This window comes from Mus caroli, unplaced genomic scaffold, assembly GCF_978045245.1.
Source record: "Mus caroli unplaced genomic scaffold, Mus_caroli_1 scaffold_8, whole genome shotgun sequence".
Taxonomy (NCBI): Eukaryota; Metazoa; Chordata; class Mammalia; order Rodentia; family Muridae; genus Mus; species Mus caroli.
In genome coordinates, this window is record NW_028227263.1 from 23,325,422 (window position 1) to 23,340,464 (window position 15,043).

The 15,043-nt window shown below is 46.5% G+C and overlaps 1 protein-coding gene across 3 annotated transcripts in view; it reads right to left on the reverse strand.

The window, feature by feature from the left end:
* Positions 1–15,043, reverse strand: part of Prkcb (protein kinase C beta) — a 341,205-nt gene that overhangs the window by 95,929 nt on the left and 230,233 nt on the right. For all 3 annotated transcript variants that reach the window (XM_021166849.3, XM_021166848.3, XM_085841346.1), the window contains 3 exons: positions 13,416–13,572; positions 12,225–12,359; positions 1,822–1,918 (listed from right to left, as the gene is read on the reverse strand). In XM_021166849.3, coding sequence (XP_021022508.1) covers positions 1,822–1,918; positions 12,225–12,359; positions 13,416–13,572 — 389 coding nt within the window. The remainder of the gene's footprint in view (positions 1–1,821; positions 1,919–12,224; positions 12,360–13,415; positions 13,573–15,043) is intronic.

The following is a 15,043-nucleotide window of genomic DNA, read 5'->3' on the forward strand; positions in this document are numbered from 1 at the left end:
CTGAAAATATCCAATTCACAACTCCGGGTGGCGTGTGGTGGAAAGTTGCTTTTATGAAGTTATCTGGGATCAACAGACACCAAGAAAATGCAGTTCAGTGACCAAGGTCATTGTATACGTCAGTCACTGTGTCCCTGAGACAACACCTGACAGGCATGACTCAAAGGAGAAACAATGTATTTGGCTCCCAGTTTCAGAGGGATCTACCCACAGTCTCCTGGCCCTGTGCACTTGGGCAGAGCACCACAGCGGTGAGAGTGTGTGGCAGGGACAGCTGCTCACCTCGCAGTGAACAGGAACCAGAGAGAAGACAGCCTAGCTAGGGACAAGAGACCTACAAGGACCCACTACTACCAGTGCCTAATTCTTCCAGCAGATGAAGTTCTTAAAACTTCCCAAAACAGAGTTACCACTTGGGGACTAAGTGTTCAAACCCTAAGCCTGTGAGAACACTTCAGATTTGAATGGTGGCAGCGGAGGGAGGGAGGATGATTGGCAACCCCAAGGCCAATGTGTTTATTCCACTCATGTCCACAGAGACCCCACAGCATTGTTAGCGTTACCATTCTCCAGGCTGTGGGGAGGACCCATGAGTACTCAAGTACTGTGTGTCTAGTTGAGTGGGAAGCTAACATGCTTCTTGGGGTAAATGCCAAAGCCTTTCTTAAAGCCACTGCCAACCAGACCCTCTGACCTCACCGTCTTCCCCAAACTCACCTGGAATTCAACCCTTGACCTCCACACTACGTCCTCACTTCTTCCAGGTTCCTATAGCTGCTGTGCGCCATGTTTCCCACATGGAAATACTTTCAAGTCACGTGATGCACCTATGCCATTCATAGTTCTACCCACCTTTCCCCAAACTTCTCCCTTTGCAAGACTGGCAGATAACTGCCTACCTGCTACCTTACAATAGAGGATAATAGGGAACTGTGGTGGCTTGAGTAGGTTTGGCCCCTACAGACTCATGTGTTTGAATGGTTCACCCATGGGGAGTGACACTGTTAGGAGCTGTGGCTTTGTTGGAGGAAGTGCATCACTGTGGAGGACTCTGAGGTCAGATATACGCTCAAGCCCCACCCAATGAGGAAGACAGCCTCCTCCTGGCTTCCTGTGGGAGACAGGCCCCTTCTGCTGCTTAAGGATCAAGATGTGGAACTCTCTACCACTCCCACCCCCAGCACTGTGTCTGCCCACACACCAGCATGCTTCCCACCATGATGATAATGGGCTGAACCTCTGAAACTGTAAGCCAGTCCCAATCAAATATTTTCCTTTCTAAGAGTTACCTTGGTCATGGTGTCCCTTCACAGCAATGAAACCCCAACTATGACAGGGGCCCTGGTCCCAAAGACAGGAACTTATCTGAAGTAGGAAGCAACAGCAGCAGAGTCCAAGGTCACACCCAGCCCCATGGGTTGGACAAAATGATCACTTGTGAGCATCTGCCCACAGGCGCTTTTGTAGAGTCCCCCATAGTCAGTCTACTTGAGGACAGTACAGACCCGCAACGGACCCAAATTCAGAATTCATGCAAAATAAATCTTTGCTCTGTCTTCTTCTCCACTCCCATTATTACCCTCCCAGCCCAGATCAGCGTCACAGAAGCCTTGGCACAGAATGAACACTTGGGAAGAAACGACTAAGTCCGAACCAGTACAGAAGACGCCCCAAGGCACACGCTCTCGAAGTAGGAGTTTTCTTGGAGCTGGAAAAGCATGGCAAAGGCTCAGAGTCCTAAAAGGTCTGGCACCGTGGATAGGATAAAAAGATACGGTGTATCTGGTTCACATAGAAACCCATGGAAGAACAAAACCTCACCTCAAACTTCTGCCGCAGCTCTTCATTGCCCTCGCTTCCTTCAGGTGGCACGGGCACATTGAAGTATTCACCCTCTTCCTGGCTTAGTAACTTGAACCTAGGGAAAGACAAAGTGGTTGGGATCAGTCTGTGACTGTGTAACAGCATCAAGCTGAGCAGGAAGTCTACCTAAAAACCTGTGTTGCAGCCTGGGGAGATGGCTCAGGAGGGTAAAGTGCTTGTCATGAAACTCAAGTTCAAGTCCCTGCAATGCACATAAAGCTGGGCTTAGTGAGGTACCTGCATGCCTGGCCCTGCTCGGCAGAGCCCAAAATAAGGGACTCTCCAGATACAACTCAGCATTGAACAACACACTCTGCCTCAAACAGGGTGGACTGTGAGGACCTCAGCATGCAACCTGTGGCAGCCATGCACCAGCCTGGCACACACACACAGCTCTGCGAGCTACATCACTCACAGAGTATCTCTCTCCTGAGTCATGCTAGCCGGCCTCCCTGCTCTCTTCCCCTCTGACCAACCCCCCAGGTCCTCTCCCTTCCACACACAACCACAGACCTCACAGTGCCATTTTTCTCCGCAGAGGCTGTTGGGGCTTACAGTGTTCCTGTGGGTATGCTATCAAGCCCTGGCATGGCACGGTGCTTTGCTTAGCTCCCACCTCACTCCTTACTCCTTTGGAGAACCTTGGATGCAAAGTCCATCTGAGCCTCTGTATTTTTTTCTACATGCTGGAATAAAAGTCCTTTCTGCATAGAGCTGAAAGGCCGTGTGCGTGCGAAACAAATGCAGCACCAGGCAGTGTGCAGATCCTTAGTAAGCACCACCAGCGTTGTCATCATGAACAGCACGGGTGGACTGGTAATGTGCATGGGAGCTTTCCTTTATTTTTGACCGCTAGGATATTGACCACAGGTAATAAAATAAAATGAGGAGGGAAAGGGGACATGCAAAGGTGAGGGCAAGGCTCCCAAACTCTTCCTCCCTGACAGTTCTCCCTAAAACTCAGCAGTGTGTGATGGATTCACATGGAATCTTAAGCTCAATTTTTCTCTCAACTCACACATCTTCTTAAGCGGTGTCCGCATGAAGGGATAGATGAAGCCGAGGCAGCAACATAAGCCTCTGAGCCTCACACTGCATGCTCAGTTCGCTCCCACAAAGTTCTAAAAGATACACAACTAAGAAGGTGTGTGCACATCTGAGGGAGTTCGGGGAGGCTGGCTGCACAAGTCTGCACATTATTTTGACTTAATGTTTATCATGAAAATAATTGGGGTTTTAAAAACAATAATAAGTTCACATTTAAAGTCCATTGTCTGGCTTGAAGGTTCAAGTTAGCATATATGAAGATCTAGATTTTACCTGCTGGCACAGAAAATGAAACAAGAGGGTAGAGTGGGAGAGAGAGAGAGAGAGAGAGAGAGAGAGAGAGAGAGAGAGAGAGAGAGAGAGAGAGAGAGAGAGAGAGAGAGAGAGAGATATTTTGAATCAATTCCTTTAAGATAAATCCAGTCACTTTCCTTGAGTAAAAATGGCTGTTAAAATGGAAGATGGAACTAGGGAGGTAGCCCAGTGATGTGCTTCTTATGTAAGCATGAAAACCTGAGCTGGGGCTCTCTAATCCCAGCCCTGGATTAGAACAGGAGGATCTCAGGGATTCTTAGCTAACTGGTGAGCTCAAGGTTCAAAGAGAGACTCTGTCTCAAAACACAAGGTAGAGAGCGGTTGAGGAAGACATCCAACACCAACCTCTGGTTTCTACATGTGCACACACACACACACACACACACACACAGGCACACGCTCACAGCTGGCTCTTCTTCATGCTTGCACTGTGATGCTCAGCTTAAGCACACGAGACCAACCAACAGAGGTGCAGGTGCTCCCACAGTCTAGCACAAGGCTTTCCCTCTCTAGATAGAACCAGCAAAAAGAGAGAGTGTCACAGCATCTTAGGCACCTACTCCCAGGACCTTCCCTGCACAGTACTAAGAAGAGAAGTAGACACGTCAGTACAACCCACACTCTTGACTATGAGCATCCAAAGTCATGCTGGGTCTCACACTTCAGAAAATACAGTTCACCAGCTTTCATAGGTAGTGGAAACGCCAGCCACCGACAAGCCTGGATCAGATGAGCAAGGTGTACATAAGAGTCCCATGCCTTCCATTCAGGAGGCTGGGGGAGGGGCCAGCTACTGGAGCTGGCGTGCAGGGAGGACAGACCCAGACTATATGCACTTCTGCTGACCCCAGGAAAGGACAGTGTACCCTAGAAGAAAAGAACAGGGACTCTACCCAGTTTAACAATGGACACAGAACTTTACAGTGTGTAAAGGAGACTGCCTCTCCCTCAGGAGGGACTCTTGCCTGTGTAGCCATCTCTACCTGAGGTCCCCTACAGGGCACAGGATATCTGGTATGCATGAGATTACAAAAGGCTCCTGGCTCTCTTATCTGGATCTGAGGGATTAGGAAAGGGACACAGGTCACCTCTGTGCTCATCCTTCTAGAAGGAGAGATAAAGGTGGCAGGACACACGGAAACCCAGCCATCCAATACAAGAAACATGGACGCCGTAGATCAGACAACCCAGGAGAGCAGCTGCAGGAGGAAAATCCTGTAAAATGTCTAGTTCATATTTCCAGTGAGAGTCAAGAGAGCCGGAAAAGGGAACAATCTGAAATTAGGAAAGATTGTTTCAGAAGAAAACGCCAATCACTGAATTTCAAAATCTACTGGAGACAATGAACACAGGGTGGGTAATTCAGACAATTAGGGAATTAGAGAATGGGGCGGGGCAATGTCTCTGCCCACTGCCTTGATATTTATCGTATTAGGTTAGAGTTACACAGACACTCTCTGCACACTAAGACAAATACATATGAAGGAAAGTGGCATTTTACATGAATGGGAGGATTTCATGACATACATGTCGGGGAAACATGCATGCCCTCAGTATTGGGAGTTCTTTTTCTCTGCAGGGCTGGAGACCAAACCCAGACCATTTTGTTTGCTAGGCAAGTGCTCTAACTGAACGACATCCTCTCTAAACAGATCTTAGGAATCAATAAGAAAAATAGAACCCCCCATAAATATAAACAAATAGCAATCTGCAAATGGCTTAGCAGAATTGGAACTACAGAATGTGTACAGTCCTTGAGTTGAGTGTTTGACATATACATTACTAAGAGTTGACATGTAAGGATGAAATAATACTGACACACACTCATCAGATGGAGAAGTTTTTTTAAAAACTACAGGATGTGTTAGCAAACATTTTATTGACACACACATTCTCAGAGACATTAATTTCAGTCTTGAGGATTTATTAGGACATAATTAAAAGTGTATGCACATCAGAGTTGAGCTGCCAGTTTATTGTTGTGAGTTTTTTTTTATAGATATGTATTCCCTGTCTTAGAATAAATGACTGACTGATGGAGGCAGCTCTACAAAATGGGTCACATGAAGCTATAAGAAATGATGTCTGGAGCTGGCTGGTGGTGGTGGTGGATACCTTCAACCTCAGCTCTTAGAAGGCAGAGACTGACAGATCTCTGTGAGTTCAAGGCCAGCCTGGTCTATAGAGCTAGTTCCAAGACAAGCTAAGGCCACACAAAGAAGGGCTGTCTTAAAATAAACAAACAAAACAAAAACAAGAAGGAAGGAAGGAAGGGAGGAAGGAAGGAAGGAAGGAAAGGAGGGAGGGAGAGAGGAAGGAAGGAAGAAAGAAAGAACAAACAAAGAAACAAAGAAGAAATGATCTTTGATAGCAGCTCAGATAGCTCAAGGGACAAAGAATTTGCCTGTCAATCAAGAGGATGGGGTTAGGAGCCCTAGGACCTACATAAAGCTGAACCCTGCATCTGTAACCCTATCTTCCTAGAAACTCGGAGGTCACCTAACTTGGTGTACCCAGCAATGAACCCGAGTCTGTCTCAGACAAACTGAAAAATGATGACCAACACCAGAAATTGACCTCTGACCTCCATTACCACACGCATGCTATAGTACACAAGCACCGCTCCCCCTCCCCAGAGTGAATATTCACGAAAATGAACATGCATGTGCGCATGCATAAACACTACACCCATACACACATGCTTTAAAAAATGATGTAGCCAACGTTATTGAGTGATGGGAACAGGTTCATAACATGTGAGACTTTATTTTTATGTTATGAGGAGTATCGACAGAGAAGGAACAAGGAGCAGAATGGCTGTCCTCAACATCCTCCCTCAGAACACACCACAGTCCTCCTCCTTGCTGACCTAACCCTCGCTTCACAAGCTGCTTCATGATGGATGCCCGCAGTTCACCAGGCACAGGCTTGCCTTGGGGCCTTGGAGTTAGCTGCTTTCTCCCTAGATAGCAGCAGGACCCAAGCTCTCCTCCCTTTACCTCCCTGCTAAATGTCACCTTGCAAGTAAATTCTTTCCTGAGAAAGGACCTGAAATCTACATGCCAACCCTGCTTCCAGCGCTCCCCAGGCAGCATTTATTTATCCGTATGGAACATGTCATGGTCCCCCCACTCCCAACATAAAATTGTTATTTCTTTTTCTCTACCTAGAGAGAAATCTCCCTGAGGGTAAAGATTTGTATCTGTTTTGTTCTCTTATGCCTCTTGAGCACAGAGGGTTCTCCTGCTGTGGATTTCCATGGAAAGAAGGGTAAGTGGCTGTATGAATGTCATCAATGAGGTTGCAGGGGACAAAACATCAACTGTGACAAAGATGACGTCATGTCAGTAAGGGAGAAACATCAACTATGACAAAGATGACGTCATGTCGGTATAATAGACCCAGAGGAGTTACACAGAAAATGATATTGCTACACTCATGGAAGGAAAAAATAAAACACCACCAGAAAAGAAAATAAAACGTATCTGACATTTTGACTGAGAGAGCCAGGACGAGTGTTATGTACTTAGCTTAAGCAAACAAAATGAAAATATAAAGGCATACAAGGTTCACAAGCCATGAGGATGTGCACTTCATCGATGCTGAAATGAACATCCTACAGACAATAGACACACTTTTTATTCAAATGCCTATAGAATAGTCAGGAGCATTGAATGTAGACTACGTTTACTTGGAAGAAAGGGAAATAAGACGAACTACAAGGGGCTGGAAATGTGACTCCGTAGTTAAGATCACTGGCTGCCCTGGCAGAGGATCTGGGTTCAACTCCCGGCACCCACATTGGCTGCACACAACCCTCAGTAACTCCAGTTCTAGGGAATCAGAAGCCCTCTTCTGACCTTTACAGAGATCAGGGATGCATGTAGTACACATCCATGCCTGTAGGCCAAGCCTTCATACACATAATAAAGTAAAGAGATTTCACTTTGTAAAGAAGGAAAAGGAGCTGCATCGCCTGCCTAAGCCATTTTATTGCAACTTGATACAGGAACAAACACTTAAAAACTTAATTTACTTCTCTCTCTCTCCCTCCCGCCCCCTCTCTCTCTCTGTCTCTCTCTCTGTGTGTGTGTGTGTGTGTGTGTGTGTGTGTGTGTGTGAGTGTATGTATGTATGTATGTATGCGTACCATGTTTATACTGGTGTCCAAGAAAGCAAGAAGAGGTTATTGGATCTTCCGAGGAAACAATTACAGGTGACTGTAAGTCATCTGATGTGGGTTCTGGGAACCTAACTCTGTAAGAGCAGCAAGTGCTCTTAACTGCTGAGCCATCCTCCCAGCTCTGTGAGCAAATATCTAAAAAAAAATGCAAAGCTAATTCTCAAGGTTAAAGAGTGTGCCTACATGTATTTCATAAGAATGGAAATGAAGACCACATTTCCCGGATGGACCCAGAAAGAGCAACAGAACTCAGGATGTGACACATCAAAAACTTAGAGAAATTGCCTATTCCCACAATAGCGTTCGTTATTCTTAAAGACCTGGGTAAGGTACGAAGAGAAAAACAAATAGCAAAATACTCAAGTGGAGTTCAAAGACAAATGCAAAATAAACAGACAGAGAGAAGAAAACAGACATAGAACTGAGACATAGTCCCAGAGCAGATCCTTTAGAGAAAACAAACCAAACAAGTAATACAGATGAATCTCCAGCATAAATAGACACAATTAGACACACAGGGAGGGTTTGGCAGAAGGTGCAGAGCTGGCAGCAGAGAGGCAGATGAGTGGCCGGGGGCAGGGGCTGCACATCTGGAGACTTCTACAGCTGCCTCTGCGGGTTCTGCCACATGGTTTTAAGTCACAGTCAAGCATCCCCAGACGACCAGGACACACTCTGTGGACTTCCTTGTGATGTGGGCATCATAGAATGTACTAACCCAAATCTCAGGGGCAGAGCCCCTTGCATCCCTGAGCTCTGGGTCTAGCCTACTGCTCCCCGAGGCAAGTCTGTACAGCGTGTTCCTGTAACTGAATGCCTGAGGCACCTGCTGTACAACAGTATTGGCCAGAGGATTTTTTTTCCAGCTCTGTTACTGACATCATATAACAGGTAACTGTATAACGCAGCAGGAAGGCTGGAGGAACACTGTTAACATCGGGAGACAGAACTGAGTTTGCAAGGTGGCATGTGACTTATTTAATACCAGAGAGTGTTAAAAGACTCTCTGGAAGCCTGGGAAGATAGCTCAGTCAGTAAAGTGCTTGCTGCCCAAGCGTAAGGCACCTGAGTTTAGACCCACAGCATCCACATAAAGCAACCTGGGTGTGGCACCATAGGCCTGTAAGCTTAGTGCTGGGAAGCAGAGACAGACGGTACATTGGGACTCTCCTGGCTAGGCTAGCTGAACCACTAGGTTCAGTGTGCCTTAAAAAAATTATTACTAGTAATTCTACTTTTACAGACACACACACACACACACACAGAGAGAGAGAGAGAGAGAGAGAGAATCTCCCATGTAGCTCATGTTGACCTTGAACTCATTTTATAGCTCAAGGCGACCTTGAACTTCTGACTCACCCTGCCTCTACCTTCCCAGTGCTGGGATTGCAGGCCTATATCTATCACATATAGTATGCGTGGCATTAGAAGGAACCAGGCACTTGTGCATGCTAAGCAATTCATCTGATTACCATATCCAGGTCTCTTATGTCTTTTCATTCTCTCTCTCTTTGCTTGGGTTAAATGCTTAGCTCTTGTTAAATTTCTCCCAGGAAAACTGTTTCAGTCAACAACTGTTTTAAGCAAACAATTGTCTTTTTTGTTTCTGTCATTTAAAATTGTTAGAGTAGAGCAGGCAGGCGGTAGCTACCCAGGCAGAAGGCTATCCTGTGTGCTGGGCTAAATGCTCATAAAACAAAACTAGAGATGCAGAAAAAAAACAGCTTTATTTCTGAAAGAGGACTTAAGCTCCTCTTGCACGGCCTGGGAAAGAAAGGAGTGGGGGAGTTAGAAGGAGGGTAGTTCCCTGGGTGGTCCTGCTTTCATAGACTGTGACATCATAGCAGCAGTGCAAGGGGTGGGGGGTGGGTACCAGGGATAGAGCTACCATCTCTCCACGAAGTCCCAGAAGCACTGAGGGGGGAAAACAAACAAACAAACAAACAAACAAACAAACAAACAAAATCCCAAACAAACAGGGTCAGCTGTGACCTGGGGCTGAATGCATTGTACCATGTGGGAAGGAGACACACTGAGGAAGAAAATCAGGAACCTGAGGTACAAGCAGGAAACCAGTAAGACGACTCAAGTGGAGGTGGGCCAGACTTGCTCTCGGGGTGTGGGGTGCTCTGCAGGAGGGAAGCCCGGAAGGCACCACCAGCAAAAGGAGCTGTGGCCTCTGTGAGATCATGAACGGTCTGGGCAAGTCTAAGGACGGTTTTCACCAAAGAAGCAGTACCTATGATCCCTGCACTTGTGTGCTCAGCCCAGGGCCTGGCATCTAGTCGGAACCAAACCAGTCAGTAGTAACTATTCTTATTACAGTTCTTACCACTACGCTCTCTCCTGCCTCACTTCTACTTAGCAGTGATCACGGACTTGCAGAGAAAGGACACCCTGTCTGTGTGTCCAGGAAGACAGAAACAAGGCAGGGGAAAGTATCCAAAACTGATGGAAAAGGATGACTGGGCTTTTCATAGCATACTAGTGCTTCCTTCCTCCTTAAGCATCTCCTTCCTCCCATTGTGTCACTCTGGGTAATTTAGTCACAGTGTGCAGGTGGCTTCTGTTCTGCAAAGATGTGAGTTAAGGAAAAGTGAGTTAAGGCCATCTTTTGATTCAGACTGGAAGATGACAGCGCCTCAAGACTGGGCTTCCATTGCTCATATACATGTGTATGCATGTGCATGCGTGCGTGCGTGCGTGTATGGGTGTGTGTGTGTGTGTGTGTGTGTGTGTGTGTGTGTGTGTATGTGATTTAATGTAGACATGCTATTGAAAACCAATTTCCTAGACATCCGTCTATCAAATCTTCCCATGGAGTCAGCCGCTGGCCCCCAGTAGTGAGCTGAGGGCAGCCCTGACTTCTGATTATTATTTTACAGTATGGTGAGGGTTTTTTTTTGGGGGGAGGGTGTTTTGAGGCAGGGTTTCTCTGTGTACTCCTGTCTGTCCTGGAATTCTCTTTGTAGACCAGGCTGGCCTCGAACTCACAGAGATTCGCCTGCCTCTGCCTCCCAAGTGCTGGGATTAAAGGCGTGTGCCACCAGCACCCGGCTAAGTATGGTATTTTTAAGCAGTTCAGAATTGTGCTTTATTTAATACCAACCCCTGACACACTCCTCTCCATGTCATCTCTCTCATTACATGGTCATTGACTTGTTCTTTGAGTCATTTCTTGTTCAAGGTTTATCTCTGCTCCCTCCTGAACTCCATAAAAACACACCTGCCATCTTTCCTGTGCACCCCCTAGGGACTAGAACGTTCTGTCCATTTGAGTAAGAACCCGAGGTAAATCATTCCGGGGCAGGGACTAGGGAGCTCTAAGGTGGACAATGGGGATGCGCTGGCTGGATGATGCATTCTTTTTCTTGAGAAGTCAGTCCGATTTGTCTTTTCTTTCACTTGGAACTGAAGAAGTCCCAAGTGAGACAATTTAGAGAGGAGATCATTTATTTTTAAGAACTAAGAACGGCTCCAATCACCTCTTTCCCCAAAGGGACGGCTCGGAAGCCAGGTTAGACCATTGATCTTACTCTTCCATTCAGGAGACTGTAAAGTGGTCCCCCGCGGGGCTGACCCACTCCCTGTTGGAAATATTGGATGAGGATGCTTTGTTCTGGTATTAGAATCAAGCAAAGAAAAAACTCCAGAAGAAATAAAACATTGTTGGTGACTGTGGGCAGGTTTGGGAGGCACTGTCAACAAGGGCACACCTCCTAAAGGAGTCAAGATTGGGCAATGGGTGGCTTAGATCTGTCGGGTAAATCCTAAGATGGCTTTAGTGCCATGAAGCTGTGTGCCCTAAGACAGAAGTGGTAAACTAGGGTAAGAACTGCAGCCAAGATGGAATCATGTCTTGCTTGATATTCAGTTATTCACAGTTACAGCTTGTCTGGTCCTGTGTGTGTGTGTGTGTGTGTGTGTGTGTGTGTGTGTGTGTGTGTGTGTGCATGTGCGTGTGCATGTGTGTGTGTGTATGCTTGGGGAGGCAAAGGATGAAGTTGAGTGTCTTTTTCAATCACTCTCTACTTGGTTTTTCAAAGGTTCTTTTATTGAACCTGGAGCTCACCCATTAGTTAGACACACTGCCCAGTGAGTTCTAGAGGCTTGCTTGTTTCTACCTGTTCTCAGTTTCTGGTCCCCTTGGCATGCCAGGGCTGGAGTAACAGATACACACTGCTTTTCTTCTGCCTACTTTTGCATGGGTGGTGGGCATTTGAATTCAAGTCCTTGTGCTTACACAACAAGCATTTTATGACTGTGCATGCCAGCAGGTGCCTCAGCACCCAGCCATCTCCCAGCTCAGCACCCAGCCATCCCCCAGGTCAGCACCCAGCCATCTTCCAGGCCCCCTTTTACGTTTTATTTTGAAGCAAGTTCTCACTAAGTTGTCCAGGCAGGCCTTCACCTTGCCATCCCCTCAGTCCCAATCTTCTAAGTAGCTCGGATGAAAGGCCCATGACCAGACCCAGTAAACTAAAGAGTCAAATTAGGCCAAGCCGAGCTATGAGTCATCATCTTGGGTTTTCATATTGCAGTTTTTGTTTGTTTTTGGATTTGTTTTGTTTTGTTTTGTTTTGTTAGGTTTTTTTGAGACAGGGTTTCTCTGAATAGCCCCAGCTGTCCTGGTACTCACTCTCTGTAGACCAGGCTGGCCTCGAACTCAGAAATCCACCTGCCTCTGCCTCCCAAGTGCTGGGGTTAAAGGCACCACAACTGCCTGGCCCTATTGTAGTTTTAAAGGACAACATATTCAATCCCATGTCTGATGGACAGGAGTGCATTGTTGTTTCCCATGTAGAATCCTTCTTACCAGCCATCCACACCGGCTTTCTGTAGTTCTGAAATCCCAAACGACAGAGATCCCATGAAGTCATTCCTGCTGGTCAGGTCCCAATCCCAGATCTCTACAGACAGTCTTCTGTCTTTGTCTGATTCCTTCAGCTGACTGGAGAGTGGGAAGGAGGAAGGGGGAGAGCGAGAGAGAGAGAGAGAACCAGCTGAGGCCATCTTGACTTCTCAAGCAGATGAAATGTACAAAAGGACGCTACCCTGCAGTAGAAATCCTGTCACAAGCTGCTGCAGGGGACACACTTGGTTTCTATTCTTCTGGGAGTTGGGGCTCATTCTGTTTGACAGCCCGTGGCTCAGGTGGGGGACCTCAGCCAGCGCCAACAAAAGCAGGCCTATCTATGTCTGTTGCTAATTCCCATGGACAGTCACTGGGAAGCAGTCCACTACCCAAGACATCACTGGGCATGCGTGTGTGTGCACACATCTGAGCTGAATATGAAGCAGAGACGGCACAGAGAAACCTCTTGCTAGTGTCTCAGGGGAAACGTCTATGACATGGTCCTGAGAGGCTCAAGTAGCCCTGGCTTTATCCTGAAAAAGAGGCAAGAACATGAGGCTGCCCCCAAGAACCATGTTGCCAGCCTGTGGCTGTAACACGACCTCTAGGGTCAAACTCCATGAGGATGCATCCTGCTCAGCCTTCACCTCACCAAGGGGACTCTTGAGCAAGCCCCATGCATAAAATAGAAATGATCTCACCAGAGATTATTAGTCAGATTGTCTAACTAGTGCTTGATTGTATCTCATCCCTGCTTGGTACTGCTACTATTAACAACCACTGGCCCAGGCATGTTGAGAGGGGATCCTCATACTCTTCCTCATTAGAGAAGACCCTAAAGTGGAGCTGACATAGTTCTCCCAGTAGGCTGCAAACCCAGCATCATCTAAACTCAGTCCTGGAGGTTTTTGCCAATATTACCTATAGATTATGCCCCACTAATTAACTGTCACCAGGCAGCACACACCCAACCCCATCCACCAACCCATATTCCCATACTACAAGCAGTCGCAACTGCATTAATTTTTTTTTTACTTTCTCCTGGCTAACAATACCGGAAGGAGGGAGGGAAGCATAGGAAAAGGGGAGAATGCCCCAGTCCCTATTCTCTGCCTCTGTCACACATGCTAGGCCATGGAGATTCCCACTTACAATCTGAAGGTTTCATTCCACTCTGGATTGAGGGAGCACTTGATGGTCTTGGTCTTCTGTTTGCTCTCACTTTTGGGATCAGGGATCAGTTTCAGTTTAACGTAGGGATCTGACAAGCCATTGGGGTCCATAGGTACCAGATTTTTAGCATCTCTTACTGAAAAACAAGAGGCAGTTTCAATATTAGCAATGTCCAAAGTGTTTAAGTACCTATTAGCGATGCCTGTGGCACCCGCAGCAGGGGCCTGAGCATCTCACCTGCTTGAAGGGAATTTGAATTTTATTAACATCAACAGCTAGAGGCATGTAAATGAGACGACCTGACAGGATTGCAGAATTTGTCCCATACTGACTTTTAAAAATTATTCTTAAAATCTTTATTAGCTTATATGATGTAAAATAATGCTTCCTTGGAATATCTTCATACATGTATATAACATAGGTGCTGGCTAGTTTTATGTCAACTTGAAACAAGCTAAAGTCATTTTGGAAGAAAGAACCTCAATTGAGAAAATGCCTTCACCAAATTGGTCTGTGGTAAGCCTGTGGGGACACTTTCCTGATTGGTAATTGATGGAAAATCTGTATAATGGTCAGTCTCCATTGAGACTTGGTTAATGTCTCAATGTCCAGGAAGGACTGGGACATTAGGAAAGCCCATTTCTGGATGCATCTGTGAGGACATTTACAAAGATGATTAGACCACAAGGGTTCTGGCTGACTGAATGGTCTAATTCACAGACGCACACCAAACAGGAATGATCTCTGAGGAGGTGGTGGGATTGCAGAAGGTGGAGCCTGGTTGGAGAACTGAGTCACTCAGGGCATATCCTGGAGAACTAGATAGTGTCCTGGTCACTTTCTGTCACTGCATCTGTCTGCCATGATGTGAGTTCCTCCCTCACCCCCTTCCACCATGACAGACTGAAACCATGTGTAAGATAAAACCCTTTCTCCCTAAAGCTGGTCTCTCTGGTATTAGCCACAGCAATGACCCAGGACTATAGAAGCCTGAGCAGTTAGCTACACAGACATGCAGAGGGTGTTGCTGCATGTAAAGGGAAAGGGGAGCAAAGAGGTGATGCTCTGTGAGCAAAGCCTTTTCTTTAGAGATAATGGAACTCACTGGAACTAGAGAGACGCCAGTTGTGGTGTTGTAAATGTGAAGTACAGTGAACTGTGTCATTTAACGAGTGGATTGTTACCTTATACACTATGAATGTTACCTTCATGCAAAAAGAAAAGGCTGATTAAGGGGAAGACAGTTGCCATCTTAATGAGGGTACACATGCTAGCCGTGAGTCACACAGCAGCATCACCGGGAAAGTCCATGAAGGGGATGCTGGGGAAATATCAATAGATTAGCGCCTCCTACATGAAGGTTTAGGATCTACTTAGAGAAGGAAAGGGAGTGAGGGTGAGCACTGAAGATGCCGTGGGCCAGAGAGAAGATGAGGAAGAAGGAAGGAACTGCCTGAAAAAGCCAATCAACATCAATTTAAAGGGCAGAAACATGGGTAGACAAGAAAAGGGACCAGAAAATGAGGCTTGCATGGAACATAAGACAGAATGTTAAATAACTTTGAGACAGTGTGGACCTCTCAGGCAAGAAAATCCAAGAATATATT